Raw genomic sequence first — 16,303 nt, forward strand, 5'->3', positions numbered from 1 at the left:
CTATAGCTGTCCCGGGAAAAAAATGTAATTAACCAATCACAATACGACAGTCAGTTTACAATATATATAATTCATGATCTTCACAGTGAAAATATCATTTGCACCAGTGCACCAATACACTAGCCAGTAACGTTTATTTATCAAAAGGGGGGTAAAGTTACAATACAGCAAACCAAATGTATACTGATGGGAAAAAAAAAAGTGGGAACACATGGTATTTAAGATCAAATTTCATTCACTGCTTGGTTATTTCTGATTGTAAACTAATGGCGAGTGTGTTCTGTATTGTGATTGGATAATTACATTCTTTTTCCGGGATCAAGTGAAAATAACACCCGGAAAGCTAATGACGTCATTAGAGAGTGATGTCATTAGCAATTTGAACAGGCCAAGATCCCTCACATTTTATTTACGGTTATATGGCATCAACATATGGTTAAGGACCACACAGATAGAGTGAGGAAACCCACTGTCGCCACTTCATGGGCTACTCTTTTTGATTAGCAGCAAGGGTTCTTTTATATGCACCATCCCACAGATATGGTAGTAAATACCATGGCCTTTGATATACCAGTCATGGTGCACTGGCTGGAACGAAAAATAGCTCAATGAGCCCACCAACAGGCATCAATCCCAGACCGACCGCACATCAAGCGAATGCTTTACCACTATGTTCCACCCATGTAACATGCTAAACTTCCTAACATGCTGAACTTCCTAATACCATGGATGAGTGTTTTTGAATGCAATCAATATTTGTTATTACTATATTTATATGTTTTTTATTTCTTTCCATCAATATATTTTAATGAAATTTCTTAAATCAGAGTGACATACATGTACATGTAAAACATGTATAATACCTCGTAAATATCCACATACAGTCAAACCTTCTCATTTTATACTGCTTATCACAAGTCGTGATGTGTATTTTTGTGTGTATATCAGGGTGTCATTAAACATTCATTCATTCATTCACGCATTCATTCACCCATCCATTTATTCATCCATCCATCCATCCATCCATCCATCCATCCATTTATTCATTCATTCATTCTTTAACAGGCTGTTTAATACTGGTTGGACTATATAATACAGAATTATTAAGTGTGGATTACTATTAATCTAAGTTTCCAATTGATCATGATATTGTTGTCTTCTACCCTTGTAGGTAGTGAATTGCAAACACATGTTGTGCTCCAGAGTTGTGTACACATTCCAAGTACTCTTTGTACACTAAAGGTCAAACAGCCATGTTCTTCAAATTATTTGCAGGCCACTAGCGAAACCTGTCTATAGTACTTCTCAAAGCCAGCCCTTTGATGTCCATAGACCATTGCTTGGAGGTCAAATGGATATGAACTTTGTTGTTTTATCTCTAATCTTAACGGTTCTCATGAATATTAAATTTACCTTTATGACCATCATACATGTATATTTAATGACTGTACTGATGTACACAAATTAGGTCTATCTTAAAATATACTATGTACTATGTACATCAGGGTTAGCTCTGGCACTCACTGACGTTATCTTTTTTTTAATAAAATAACAGTTCATTTCTGCAATTTTTAAAGTTTAATGGACAATTTGGCAAACTAATTTGCTCACCCAGAGCTAGCCCTGTACATGTATGTTTAAAACTAAATTAATATGAATCAGGATTTATGTTAATCATTTGGCTATGTCAACTGTTAAAAAACATGGATGCCATCTTTTGAACAATATAGCTAAGGGTTACATGTATGTTCAGCTAAAAATAAAAAAGGTTTAACGTGGCAGTTATTTGATAAAATCTCATAAAGGCATTAAGTACACTTGAAGCAACACCGTTGACAGATAAGTTAAACACTTTTTAATTGTATGTGCTATTATCACGGCATGAGATATACACAAGATATCAAAACATGATCTACGTGTATTTTTGGTCTATATATATATATACACACATAAGTGCACCACTGATTTACATGCATGCACCTGTAGTTGCACCACTATTCGTTTTGCATACAGTGTATATATCATGTTTTCAAGTTTTGATTGACTGGTTCTTTATTTGTTAATTCTCTAGACTACATGTAGATCCACATGGAAAGATGTGCCTTGTCAATGTACCCACAATCTTAGTTCTATTGGTACACGGGATCTAGAACAGTTGATAGAGTGCTTATCTACATGTACGGGTGGGATTTAACTCAGTAGGTTGAGTGCTCATCTGAGGTGCTTGTGTCACAGGATTTAACCACATCGGTGGATCCTTTCCAACTGATTTGTTTTTTTCTCGTCCCAACCAGTGCACCACAACTGGACAAAAGCCATGGTATGTGCTTTCTTGTCTGTGGGAAAGTGCACATAAAAGGTCCCTTATCGGTGAGGCATTGACTTATTTCTTGTTCCAGCCAGTGTTCCACAACTGGTGTAACAAAGGCCATAGTATGTACTATGTACTATCCTATCTATGGCCCCCTCACTGCTAATGAAAAAATTATAGCAGGTTTCCTCCAATACTAAATTTGTCAAAATTGTTAAAATTTATATTTGACATCCAATAGTCAGTGATTAATAATTCAGTGTGCTCTAGTGGTGTCACTGAACAAATCAACAAACTTTATTCCATAGCCTATCATTAATAAATCAAGGTGCTCTAGTGGCGATGTTAAACAAATAAATATTGTGTAAATTTCGTGAGCTACCATTAGTATACATGTATGCACTTCATTTCTGCAATAATTAGTACAAAATTATAGTTTGTTCTGTTTTGTTTAATGCAGTAAACTAATGCGTACATACAAATTTCGAGACTTGAGTGTGGTCGCGAAAAGAAAAAAAAAATTCACCTGGTTTACAATATATAAAATAATGATGCATATATGCACATTACATAAAACAATGTGGCAACTGTTAAATAACAAGTGTGCTGGTCTGTCATTAAATATTCCCTTCATTTCTTTTCTATTCCATTTATTTCATTTTAAACATTATTTGATTACAGCTTAAACTATATGTCCCCACCTTGTTTTAATGTATGTATAAGCTATATATATGCTACTGGTTTTTACCATTGCCATGGAGTCTGCATAATATCGGAGATGAAAATGTGATCTCCGTTGCTCCATAAATATTTTATGTTAGGTGCCCACCTGTTGTTCATGCATAATGGCAGTTGTAGGTGGCCTACTTTTATGTACATGCTTTGGGTCAGGGCTAGTTCACCTGTCTGCTTGATGGGCCACTGACATTTCATAATACAGCTGGCTGTCTAGATGAACCACTTTCTGAATGGCGCATGGCATAACAACCCACTGGCTGTCAAATATGTACAAGCTATAGTACATGCACATGTAATATTAGAGCTGTACCAAAGTTTATCACATAATATGGAGGTGGGTGGGGTGGAAAGCAAAATCAGGGAGAGATTTTGTAAATTTATATATTTTTTAAAATCTTATTTTCACAGGGGTGTGATTTTTCCGCTTTTTTAAATCTGATTTCAGCTTTTTTGTGTACCAACATACAGTCAAGTATTTTCACAAAGTAGATTGGATTTGATCTGAAATGCTGATAAATGACCTTTATTTAGGTGTAGTATGCAAAGGTTTCAGCTTTTTAAAAATCATTTCAGCTCCTATTTCTTAAAGCTGCACACCCTAGTTCCATCCAGCGAAAATAAATTATAATTTGGTTAATCTACAAACCTGTAACACACTTAGATCACGTTTTTATCAAATAGAGTGAAAAAGCAGGTTTTATATCGATAAATACCATGGGAATCCCCATGTCCCAATTGCTTGAAATAATTTTGAAAGTCGGATGTTGATTGCGCGAACCGTGCACAAGAAAACAAACCGAACCAAAATGATAACGGTCACGTGGTATACCAACGTCTGTGACGTTTACACAGGAAGATTCCCTCAAAAAATAGATTGGACCTCGCTTGCTTAACGTTTTTTTCTCGAGTGAGCACGTCATTTTAAGAAATACAAAAAATGCATTTCGTGGTTTTACAAACATCAGGATTACCAGGATTACCAAAAAGCACTTCAGGTGAATGGAAATGTGTATTCTAAATAATAAAATGTGAGTAAAGTGCAATTTTATTTGTGAAAAAATGGGTTTAATAGCGAAAAACAATGCCGTAATGGTTAACAACTAGCCGTAACTAGGGTGTGTCCCTTTAATTTCCTATTTCATCCCTGATTTTAGCTTTTTTTGGTAATATTTAAACCCTATGTAAACCGGAATTGCCCCAAAACTGAACATTTTTCATGGTCCTGTTTTAAAAATCAATACAGAACTTAACTTCTCTAAACCGGATACCTCTTAAAACCAGACATTTTAATTGGTTTCAAGGGTGTCCGGTTTAGAGGGGTTTCACTGTATATGCCACTAGAATTATTAAAAGTTTGCTGGCCCATAATTAATTTTGTTGAGTATATAAAAAAGAATGCACATTTCAGCTCCAAATTGAATAGTTGGCTCAATTATTTTATATATACATCAGTGCTGTGCATGGTTGCCAAAACTGCATGTAAGTTTAGCACCTCTAAGTGTACAATGCTGTAACACCTTCACGGTGTAGATAGGTATAGGGTTGTACTTCATATGTACATTAAAACCTGCAGTTTGAAAAAGAAAAAAGAAAAAAAAGCATTTGGAATGGATTCACTTCAGTTTAGATTTTTTTTTGCACTGACATGATGTTGTTCTTTGGTCATTAATTGTTGGCTGTATAATTTTGCTCCATCTAGCTATACTTGTTTATACATGTCAGTAAAGTACATTGTTGGTCTTTATCTAAGTATGTGTACTGAGAATGTGACATTTGTAAATAGTTTAATTATTTAATGTACTGTAGGTGCTGTACATAAAGGCGGAGGGATGCGTGCATCAGTTGTTCTTAACTTCATGTCACATAATTTATATACATGCATTATTAGTCCCCTACTGATCCAACCAGAGGGGACTATAAGTTTTGTCTCTGTCCATCTGTCTGTTTGTCTGTCTGTCTATCCATCCGTCTGTCCCACATAGTTTTCCAGATGTTTCTTCTACAATAGAGGGGCGAGACGTAGCCCAGTGGTAAAGTGCTCACTTGATGTGTGGTCGGTTTGGGGTCAATCCCCATCAGTGGGCCCATTGGGCTATTTCTTGCTCCAGCCTATGCACCATGACTGGTACATCACGACTGATACATCAAAGGCCATGGTATGTGCTATCCTGTCTATGGGATGGTGCATATATAAGATCCTTGCTGCTAATCGAAATGAGTAGCCCATGAAGTGGCGACAGCAGATTTCCTCTCTCTATATCTGTGTGGTCCTTAACCATATGTCTGACGCCATATAACCATGAATAAAATGTGTTGAGTGTGTTGTTAAATAAAGCATTTCCTTCCTTCATTGCAAATATGCTCTGCAGATACCAACAGTTGTTCACAGATTGTCACATGTGGATTGTATAAACAGTGTTACAGGATGAAGGTGAGACTGCAGCTGTCATAGCACTTTCAAGTTAAAAAAAAAACAAGAATTTGTTTTGGAGATGGCCTTGATTGAACAATCCAGCATTAATACACTGATTGTCACAAATGTGTTGATTTTGTAAGTAAATGATGATACAGGATGAGAGTGCAAATATGGAAGGAAATGGTTTATTTAACGACACACTCAACACATTTTATTTACAGTTATATGACGTAGAACATATGGTTATGGATCACACAGGTATTGAGAGAGGAAACCTGCTGTCGCCACTTCATGGGCTACTCTTTTTGATTAGCAGCAAGGGATCTTTTATATGCACCATCCCACAGACAGGATAGTACATACCATGGCCTTCGTTACACCAGTTATGAAGCACTAGTTGGAACGAGAAATAGCCCAATGGGTCCACCGACGGGGATCAATCCCAGACTGGCTGCGCATCAAGCGAACACTTTACCACTGGGCTACATCCTGCCCCTGCAAATATGGCTTTAAGTGATGAGCTAGTCCAACATTAATAAACAGATTGTCACATGTTCATTGTATAAGTAATGATGTTACAGAAATGAGGGTGCAAATATGGCTTTGATTGATCAGTCCAACAGTAATAAACAGATTGTCACATGTTCATTGTATAAGTAATGATGTTACAGAAATGAGGGTGCAAATATGGCCTTGATTGATCAATTCCAACATTAATAAACAGATTGTCACATGTTCATTGTATAAGTAATGATGTTACAGAAATGAGGGTGCAAATATGGCTTTGATTGATCAGTCCAACATTAATAAACAGATTGTCACATGTTCATTGTATAAGTAATGATGTTACAGAAATGAGGGTGCAAATATGGCCTTGATTGATCAGTCCAACAGTAATAAACAGATTGTCACATGTTCATTGTATAAGTAATGATGTTACAGAAATGAGGGTGCAAATATGGCCTTGATTGATCAATTCCAACATTAATAAACAGATTGTCACATGTTCATTGTATAAGTAATGATGTTACAGAAATGAGGGTGCAAATATGGCCTTGATTGATCAGTCCAACATTAATAAACAGATTGTCACATGTTCATTGTATAAGTAATGATGTTAGAGAAATGAGGGTGCAAATATGGCCTTGATTGATCAGTCCAACATTAATAAACAGATTGTCACTTGTTCATTGTATAAGTAATGATGTTACAGAAATGAGGGTGCAAATATGGCTTTGATTGATCAGTCCAACATTAATAAACAGATTGTCACATGTTCATTGTATAAGTAATGATGTTACAGAAATGAGGGTGCAAATATGGCTTTGATTGATCAGTCCAACATTAATAAACAGATTGTCACATGTTCATTGTATAAGTAATGATGTTACAGAAATGAGGGTGCAAATATGGCCTTGATTGATCAGTCCAACAGTAATAAACAGATTGTCACATGTTCATTGTATAAGTAATGATGTTACAGAAATGAGGGTGCAAATATGGCCTTGATTGATCAGTCCAACATTAATAAACAGATTGTCACATGTTCATTGTATAAGTAATGATGTTACAGAAATGAGAGTGCAAATATGGCCTTGATTGATCAGTCCAACATTAATAAACAAATTAATTGTCATGTGTTGATTATATATGTAAATGATATGACGTGATGGATGTCCAACATTAATAAACAAATTAATTGTCATGTGTTGATTATATATGTAAATGATATGACGTGATGGATGTGCGATATGGACTTAACGGTAATTGATCAGACCATCATTAATAAACAGACAGTCACATGTGTTCACTGTATATTAAGTAAATGATGTTACAAGATAGGGATTTAATGATTGATCAATCCAGCATTATAATTCACAAATTACCGTGTATGTGGATTGTATAAGTAAATAGTGTTACAGCATGAGAAAGGTACATGATGACCTTCATCTATCAATCGAGCATTAACACACACATTGTCACATTTGTGGACTGCATAAATGCCTTAAAGGGACATTCCTGAGTTTGCTGCAATTTTAAAGATGTTATCGACTAACAAATACTTTTTAACAATTGTAATTACATATTAAATATATTTTTCTGTAGTTGGAAATATCTTACAGTGCAGCAAACTCAGGAATGTCCCTTTAATGCTGTTTTGAAATTGCTGTTCTCCAGGCAATTCCAAAAACAATGAAATAGCTGTGCGAAGTATGTCAATATAGCCACTGCATTATACATTGAGATTGGCAATGACAGGAATTGTCTCTTCTTCAATCACCTTGAAATTCTGGATCATGGCTCGCTTGGAGAAGTCTACATATTCACACCTCATTGATTTTGTTGATCTTAAAAGTGTCACAGGAAATGAGATGCATTAACATCATTGTTGTGATGTTCAGAAGGATTTTTATTGTCTAGACAACACTAATGTAATTTGCTTTAAAAAAAAAAATTAGCAATTTTTTTTTTACTTGATGTGTCAAAACAGGTGTACACGTACATTGACCTAGTAGGTGAGGAAAGGAATGTTTGACGACATTATTTAGTTGCTGGTGAGAGAGAAGTACCATCGGTATATAGTGGCTTTATCTAAAGACATCATTATTCAGCCATTAAAACTCACCCTAGCATGAAGCGAGGGGGCAGTGTTGGTTGAGTGCAACTATGGTGCCTTAAAACTGCTCATGCCTATAACAAATGATTTTATACGACGGGTGATACGTGATGAAAAGTATTTGAAAATATTTGACACAAGATCCTGTGTTAATTCCTATATTGTATTTGATATGTTCATGGGTGGATGTAGGATTTTTTAATGGTGAAGTGCAACATTTAAAAAAAGGCACCTACAGTATTCAAAAGTACATCGATCAACATAATTTATATATATGACAATTAATACTCCACCAAAACACTAAGCTCATGAATATATATAACAAATATATGCCTCGGTGGCATCGTGGTTAGGCCATCGGTCTACAGGCTGGTAGGTACTGGGTTCGGATCCCAGTCAAGGCATGGGATTTTTAATCCAGATACCGACTCCAAACCCTGAGTGAGTGCTCTGCAAGGCTCAATGCATGGGTAGGTATAAACCACTTGCACCGACCAGTGATCTATAACTGGTTCAACAAAGGCCATGGTTTGTGCTATCCTGCCTGTGGGAAGCGCAAATAAAAGATCCCTTGCTGCTAATCGGAAAGAGTAGCCCATATAGTGGCGACAGCGGGTTTCCTCTCAAAATTTGTGTGGTCCTCAACCATATGTCTGACGCCATATAACCGTAAATAAAATGTGTTGAGTGCGTCGTTAAATAAAACATTTCTTTCTTTTTACCATCAGGCTGTGTCTCACCCTTACACATTGAATTAACCAGTCAGCTGTCTTAACTGTTCAAAGTCTTTTTTTTACTAAACATGTCAAATAATTTACAGAATTTGTCATGTGATATTACATGTTTATATTGGACAGCTTCTAAACAGACACAAATATTTAATGACTCCATTAATGTGACATTTCTGTTCCACAATATTACCTAGTTTTACACATACATGTACCTGTGGGCACTACATGTAATTAACACAGATAAATTTTAATTGAAACTTCGTCTGATTGCTCACCTAGCACCACTTCCATTTCTGTTCCACAATATTACCTAATTTTACACATACATGTACCTGTGGGCACTACATGTAATTAACACAGATAAACTTTAATTGAAACTTTGTCTGATTGCTCACCTAGCACCACTTTCCTGTAAGTTGGAGACTTTTTATTTTAGAACGTAATGATTCACCGTACGTAATGAACCAGTTGGCGGTTTGCATGAATTTCAACTTGTGTAACCGACATGAGAACAGAATGACAGGTCATGTGAAGAATTGTTCCCTAGCTGAGACCTGGGACATGTGATAAACAGAATTTTGATACTTAGATATGAGTTATGCTGGGTTCAGGCTACCAACTGCCAGTACAAAGTTGGCCAACTTTCTGCTCTCACTACTTCTACGACTGTCCATTTGCTAGTCTGAGCACTCTTACAACTCGATTCTTGTTGTATAACCCATTAGTTGTTAATCTGAGTGTACTCGTCATGAGTTAGGGAAATTATAACACAGCCGTCGAGTTGGCCAACTTTCTGCTGGCAGTTGGTAGTTGGAGACTAACATAAGTGTCCTTGACATTGTTGCATTGTTGGCAAAGATATGCTCGTGCACTGCCAAAAGGAGGCCGATGTGCAAATCGACAGCCCACCTGAAATCCAACTTTGTAATTTGACTATTTTTGTATCTTTTAGCAAATGCAAAATACTCTTTAAAATATTGTCATTCTTACATTTAGAATAAATTCTAGATTGATATAAAATTTAATTGTTCAAAACTTTTTTTCTTCAGATTTCAGCATAATATTTACGAAACCGGAGATTGTTACAGATTCACTCAGTGAATGGAAAAATGTAAGTACAGGTACATGCATGTGTACCTTTTAGCATTTGAATTTTTTTGTTGTTGTTTTGCATTTTAGCTCCATTTTTTTTTTAAAGGGGAAAAACCTAGTACCTTTGTAGGTTTTTAAAATTTGTTATAATCAAATCATTTTGCCCATAAAACTAGGTCACTAAAAATAACATCAAAACTTTTGCCTAGTTCATGCAAAATTAATTGCACTTCCTTTGCTCTAGCTGCTATAGTGGTGGCCATCTTGGATTTTAATGATGTATCAATACCATAATACCATAATTAACTGACCGTGGGTAGTTAAACATTTATTTGTGACCCCTAAAACACCATCATGGTCATAACAGGTTTGTCATAGGTGATAAAATACCCTAAGTATTGCCAGTTGTGTGTTTTGGCAGCCATTTAGGACACCATTATTTTAGAATAATCAAGGATACCAAGTTTGCACTCCTCGGATTAAATACATGTATATATATATATATATATATATATATATATATATATATGCACATACGCACACATACATGCGCGTACGCACACACACACACACACACACATATTAATTACACAATCATGTCAGTTAATGGCATCTTGTTATTTAGTGTCAATTATTGTTTTATATGCACATTATTAATCTCTGTTTAGATTACAAAAAACACTACACCAGGCATACATTTGTATATACATGTAAATACCACTGTACCCAAATGTGCTATATATTATATCATTGTTTTAAAAAATCAGGCGAAATATTTCACGTCAAACTACAAATAATATTTTGTTTATTTATTTTCACAGGCCTAGGTGTAAAACTTGTGAAAAAATTACATCTACCCAAAATATTGCCAGCAAAAACAATAAAGTGTTCCAGATAAAAGACAGTATAGACTGTAGTACAACTTTTGTTATTTACTGTCTGACTTGTATTAACTGCAAAATGCAATATGTAGGACAAACTGCCCAACCATTCAGTACCCGACTCGGTAATCATAGGCACAACATTCTGTATAATAAACAATCTTAAAGCACCCCATATGGCCCTCATTTCAATATAGCAGGACATGATTATAATTGCACTGTGTTACCAAGAATGTTAACCTTGATAAAACTAAATTGAACATTGCCGAATCACTCTGGATGCACCGCTTGAACACAATGTGGCCTGACGGACTTAATGAGTATGATCCAAGCAGTCACTGACTCTTCTTTTGTTACTTTCCCCCAGTCGTCTTATCCTGTGACTTTTTTAGTCTTTTAACTTGACATTTTCACTTGAACTGTTTTTATTCACCTGTTTTTAATGCTGAACTCCTGGTTTTATGTTTAGTTTGCTCCTGAGGATGTCAGCATTTAGCTGACGAAATGTTGAGCTTTTTAACTTGAGATTTTTAATTGTGGTTTTTAGACAGAGACTTTATTTTATCATTTATTTATTTGTGGTATCTTTTTCAGTGGTTGAATTATGGCCGAGGCTATGCGGCCTGCATTGTGGCTGGACTTCTGTTCTTCATCATCATGCCCATTTTTGGTCTCTTCTTCTGCTGCTGTCGATGTTGTGGAAAATGCGGTGGAGGGAAAAAGACAATGGACCCAAAACACGCCAAGTGCAAGCGGATATCGTTCTGTGCAGTCTTGCTCATCTTCAACACAATTATGCTGTAAGATGGTCGCCTCAATGTTCAAATTTATAATTTTTGAATTTAAGATTTAATTTTTTTTACATTATAACCATACATTTTTCAAAAATATATACATACATGTACATAAGAAAAAAAAAATTCACATTCACTAATCTGTATCGTTCTGTGCTATCTTATTCATCTTCAACACAATCATACTCGTAAGATGGTCGCCCTTGCAATTCAGATTTTAATTTTTTTTATTTAAGATTTTAAAATTTATATTATAATCATACATCGTTTAAAAAACATACATACATGTACATGTAAATACTTAAGAATAATCAACAAAAACATTCACACCCTTTAATCTACATGTATATATGATTTAATGTACGTTTTATTAATCACAAATACTTTGGAAATGTTAATGTAAATTATATTTAGAGTTAGAGAGATTGAAAGTAGCAAAAAAAGAATAACAAATTTAAATAAATAAATTGAAAAAAAACCACCCACCAAATAAAAAAATAAAATAAAATTAATAAAGACAAATTTAATTTAAAAAAAAGAAAAATCAGAAATGAATACAGTTGTAAGATGTTTATATGACTAGCAGAGACTTTTTAGTGGCTAATATTAGTTATTAAATACATTTTCTTTTCTAGAATACCTGTATCAGTAGGAATACTAAGTGTTTTTTGGTCATCCCAATTAGGGATGGGACTGGGGGTTTTATTTTCGGTTCGACTTTCGGTACATGGTTCAGTTTATTTATGATACTTTCCATAAGTAGTACAAGTACGCCAATTAGCATACATACATTTTATAAACTATTTTAAGAGCAAGACACTTTATTTTTAAATGGTCATTTGTAAAATAATTGTAAATATAAAATTATATCTTGACTAGAAGACAAAAGTAGCATTTTTACCATGCCATGTTAGTGGTTTGGGTTTAGGATACTTCGGCAATGTTTCCCCCAGGATTTGAGTTCAGAGGGTTGGCAAAATAATTTGGGGTAACGATGCTAGGGGGTCTGGGGTTAGTCTCTCCCATTTTTAATTTTTTTTTTTTTTAATTCAGTTGTCTTTAGATGCATTCTGGAGTATATAATATATGGGTGCCATATATACATTATAGAAGTCTAAAAGAAATATATATGTAAAGACATATTTCTGTAATGTTTATTATTATTTTGATGATGTCAAATCTTTGTTGAGAAGGTGTTTTTTTTAAAGTATGGAATAACTCGAATAAGCACAAATATATAATATATAGGCCAACTGTTGATTATTTAACTAAACATAAGTTACATAAAAAGGCATCATTGATTTAAAATAAAGAAACAAGCACAAGTACATGCATATAATATATATTAGTGAATTATTTAACTAGTTATTTAAAAAAAAAAAAAATTGCTAGTACTGAAAGTGAAAACAAAATGTGCAAAGATTTATTTAAAAAAAAGAAAGAAAAAAAAGTGCAAAGTAGTTTATGTACATTGTAGTTCTGGAACTGCAGATGATTTCGTCCTGATAAAATTTAAAACTAACAGAAATTAGCGATGTTGAATCGTTTTAATATGACGGAAATTGGGTGCCATTTTATAATTCTTGAAGTTTACTTTTTTCAGTTTTGACGACTGGGACGAAACATACTTAAAATGTTTATTCTCTTGGTGGATTAATCACTGAGGTCACTCCCTATTTTGGGAGGTTACAATTTTTACAGTCCTGGCAAGAAATTTGCAGGTTCTGTGCAGAAACCAAACAGCACCTATTGCTCATGCAAACATGTTATGTTTAAGGGAATCGAGTACTGCGATTGGCCGAAATATACTACTCAAAAGAATTTAAGGGTCAAAAATTTATAACCAAATAAGTTTCAGAGTGTATTAGATTGATGATGTAAACTACACCAACATTTTTATTTATTGTTCCATATTTACAAAAACCCACAAATAAACGTCACTGTATACAAGAAAGTCACATGACATGCTGTCAAAGTTGAAAGTTGTCAAACATGGATTTTACACATTAGAACATTCGTTTAATAGTGTGTGAATCCACCCCAGGCGCGAATACACTCGACACATCGTTGCCTCATGCTGTTGATCAGACGTCTGAAAAACTCTTGGGGAATGGCCTGCCATTCTGCCATAAGAAGTTGACCTAGATCATGAACGTTGGCCGGAGGGGCATGGTTATCCCGAACTCTCCTGCCTAATTCGTCCCAGGCGTGCTCTATTGGGGCCAAGTCAGGCGAATATACTGGCCAATCCATCCTGGCGATACCTTGTTGTCTGAGAAAGTCCGTTACCATCCTGGCGCCGTGGGGTCTGGCATTGTCATCCTGCAGAACTGCCCCGCCGCCAATCTGCTGAAGGCCTGGGAGAACCAACGGCCGGATAATCTCATTCAGATAGTGGATTCCATTCAGATTGCCATCCACCACATAGAGGGGGTTCCTGTGGTGGATAGAGATGCCGCCCCACACCATGACGCTGCCATCACCAAACCGGTGACGTTGTCTAACGTTAACGTCAGCGAAGCGCTCCCCAGGACGTCTGTAGACACGAACCCGACCGTCGTTGAACTGGAGACTAAACCTGGACTCATCAGTGAACATCACACGACCCCACTGAACACGTTGCCACCGCAGATGAAGCGTGCACCAGTGATGTCTGGCCATTCTGTGACGTGGTAGGAGTGGTGGTCGAACAGCCTGGCGACGGCAGCGTAGATTATTGGCTCTCAGATGATTGCGTGTGGTTTGATCAGACACTCGAGTTCCAGTCGCAGTCCGCAGATTGTCATGTAATCGGCGTGCAGTGGTTGTGCGTTGATGTAGAGCCATATTGGTGATGTAGCGGTCCTCTCTATTTGTAGTGCTTCGGGGTCTTCCCGAACGTGGACGATTTCGAACAGAATTCGTTGCTTGGTACCGTTGCCACAGTCGGCCAACGACACTCTGACTGACACCAAGTCTCAGAGCAACATTTCTTTGCGTATTGCCATCCTGAAGCCAAGCAATAGCCCTTTCTCGATCTTCGATAGTCAGTTGAAGTTGTACCATTGTCGAATTTGGAGTGTGCACCGTACACGAATGCAAGTTCCAATTATACGGAAATTCAGCATTGGGAACATGAAATACACGTGCAAAGCGTGCAAATGAAGCGCTTTGTGAAAAAGCAAGTTATGGGCACTTAGCAGACCTTTCGCTTTCGCCCTAATTTACGTGCAAATGTAAGCATGTTTTCACCATTAGAACTAGTCGACAGTGTCAATGACAGTGGATTTTAATTCATTTATGGGTTGCTTAGACCCACTTTCGTCAAAATGGAACAATACCATGCGTGACATTATGGTCTAGCTAATATAATTGACATTCAGAAAATAATGTCGAAAATATCATCTGACCCTTAAATTCTTTTGAGTAGTATATACTTTACAAGTAATTGGAATTACCAACAATATGCGGAAACATTTATACATGTCAAAAAAAAATTTGAACCGCTGTTCGCAAATCTCTCTTTCTCTCCCTCTCCCCTTCTAACTCCATCTCTCCCTCTCTCTCTGTCTGTCTCTCTCTCTCTCTCTCTCTCTCTCTCTCTCTCTCTCTCTCTCTCTCTCTCTCTCTCTCTCTCTCTCTCTCTCTCTCCCCTTCTAACTCTGTCTCTCTCTCTCCCTCTCCCTCTCCATCTGTCTCAATGTACAATGTATGAACTGTCCTATCTGTAGGATAGTGCATATAAAAAAATCTGTTATGTCTATATGTCAGAATTGCCAAAATGTTTCGCATCCAGTAGCCGATGATTAATAAAGCAATGTGCTCTAGTGGTGTTGTTAAAGAAAACCTTAAATACATGTATTTTACAGAGCTGGTGTAGTATGCTGCTTTGTTTCCAATGATCTGATACACAGCCGACTGCTCAACAAGGATAACAATGGACCGGTTGGCAAAGTGACTTCGGCATTTAGTACATTGAACAACTATGTTGATGACACAATACAAGTATGTCGATCTACAGTTTGTTAATTACATGTAGTTTAATACAGAATGAAACAACCATTCTTAATCTATAGTCCATCCCACATGGAATGCCTTTTTTCATGCTATGGAATTTAGTAGAATTTAATTATTTCTGAGACGATTCTTTTCTAAATTGGACACAAAAATAGTTAGTTTTTTTTTGTTATTTCCAAAACACATAATTTCCAAAATATATGTTGTTGTTGTTTGTTTTTGTTTTTTGGGGTTTTTTTTTGGGGGGGAGGCCTGGTTAGGATGAAGCAGTACCAAAGAATTTAAGACAATTCATGGAATATTTGTGTGGAACATGCTATAGGAATTTCACTGTTGCATACAGTTGTATAACACTTGCACCATTTTAAAATTTTAATTATACTTTAAGATCACATTAGCTGACTTATTGGTAATTTTTGTTTAGTTCATAGCTTATTTAATGAGCCATCCATGGTTTTTTAATAACTTTGATGCATAAGTAAGAATTATTTTTTTTACATTACAGGTGTTTGTGTTTTTAATGACAATGTTCAGCTTATTTTATGTCGGCTGTCAACATTTATTTTAATTTATTATTCCAGCACTGTTTATCGAGGCTGCATGAAACTGTACAGTATAGACTGGTTTTTATGTTTATCTTTTGACAGGACGTTCCAACCAGTGCACCACGACTGGCATATCAAAGGCCGTGGTATGTACTACCCTGTCTGTGGGATGGTGCATATAA

The 16,303-nt window shown here is 35.9% G+C and overlaps 1 protein-coding gene across 5 annotated transcripts in view; it reads left to right on the forward strand.

Annotated features, from left to right (window-relative positions):
• Window positions 1-16,303, forward strand: part of LOC121380166 (prominin-1-like) — a 105,146-nt gene that overhangs the window by 26,802 nt on the left and 62,041 nt on the right. For all 5 annotated transcript variants that reach the window (XM_041508965.1, XM_041508962.1, XM_041508961.1 and 2 more), the window contains exons 2-4: window positions 9,863-9,924; window positions 11,381-11,586; window positions 15,429-15,564. In XM_041508965.1, coding sequence (XP_041364899.1) covers window positions 9,863-9,924; window positions 11,381-11,586; window positions 15,429-15,564 — 404 coding nt within the window. The remainder of the gene's footprint in view (window positions 1-9,862; window positions 9,925-11,380; window positions 11,587-15,428; window positions 15,565-16,303) is intronic.

Source organism: Gigantopelta aegis, chromosome 8 (assembly GCF_016097555.1).
Source record: "Gigantopelta aegis isolate Gae_Host chromosome 8, Gae_host_genome, whole genome shotgun sequence".
NCBI classification, from domain to species: Eukaryota; Metazoa; Mollusca; class Gastropoda; order Neomphalida; family Peltospiridae; genus Gigantopelta; species Gigantopelta aegis.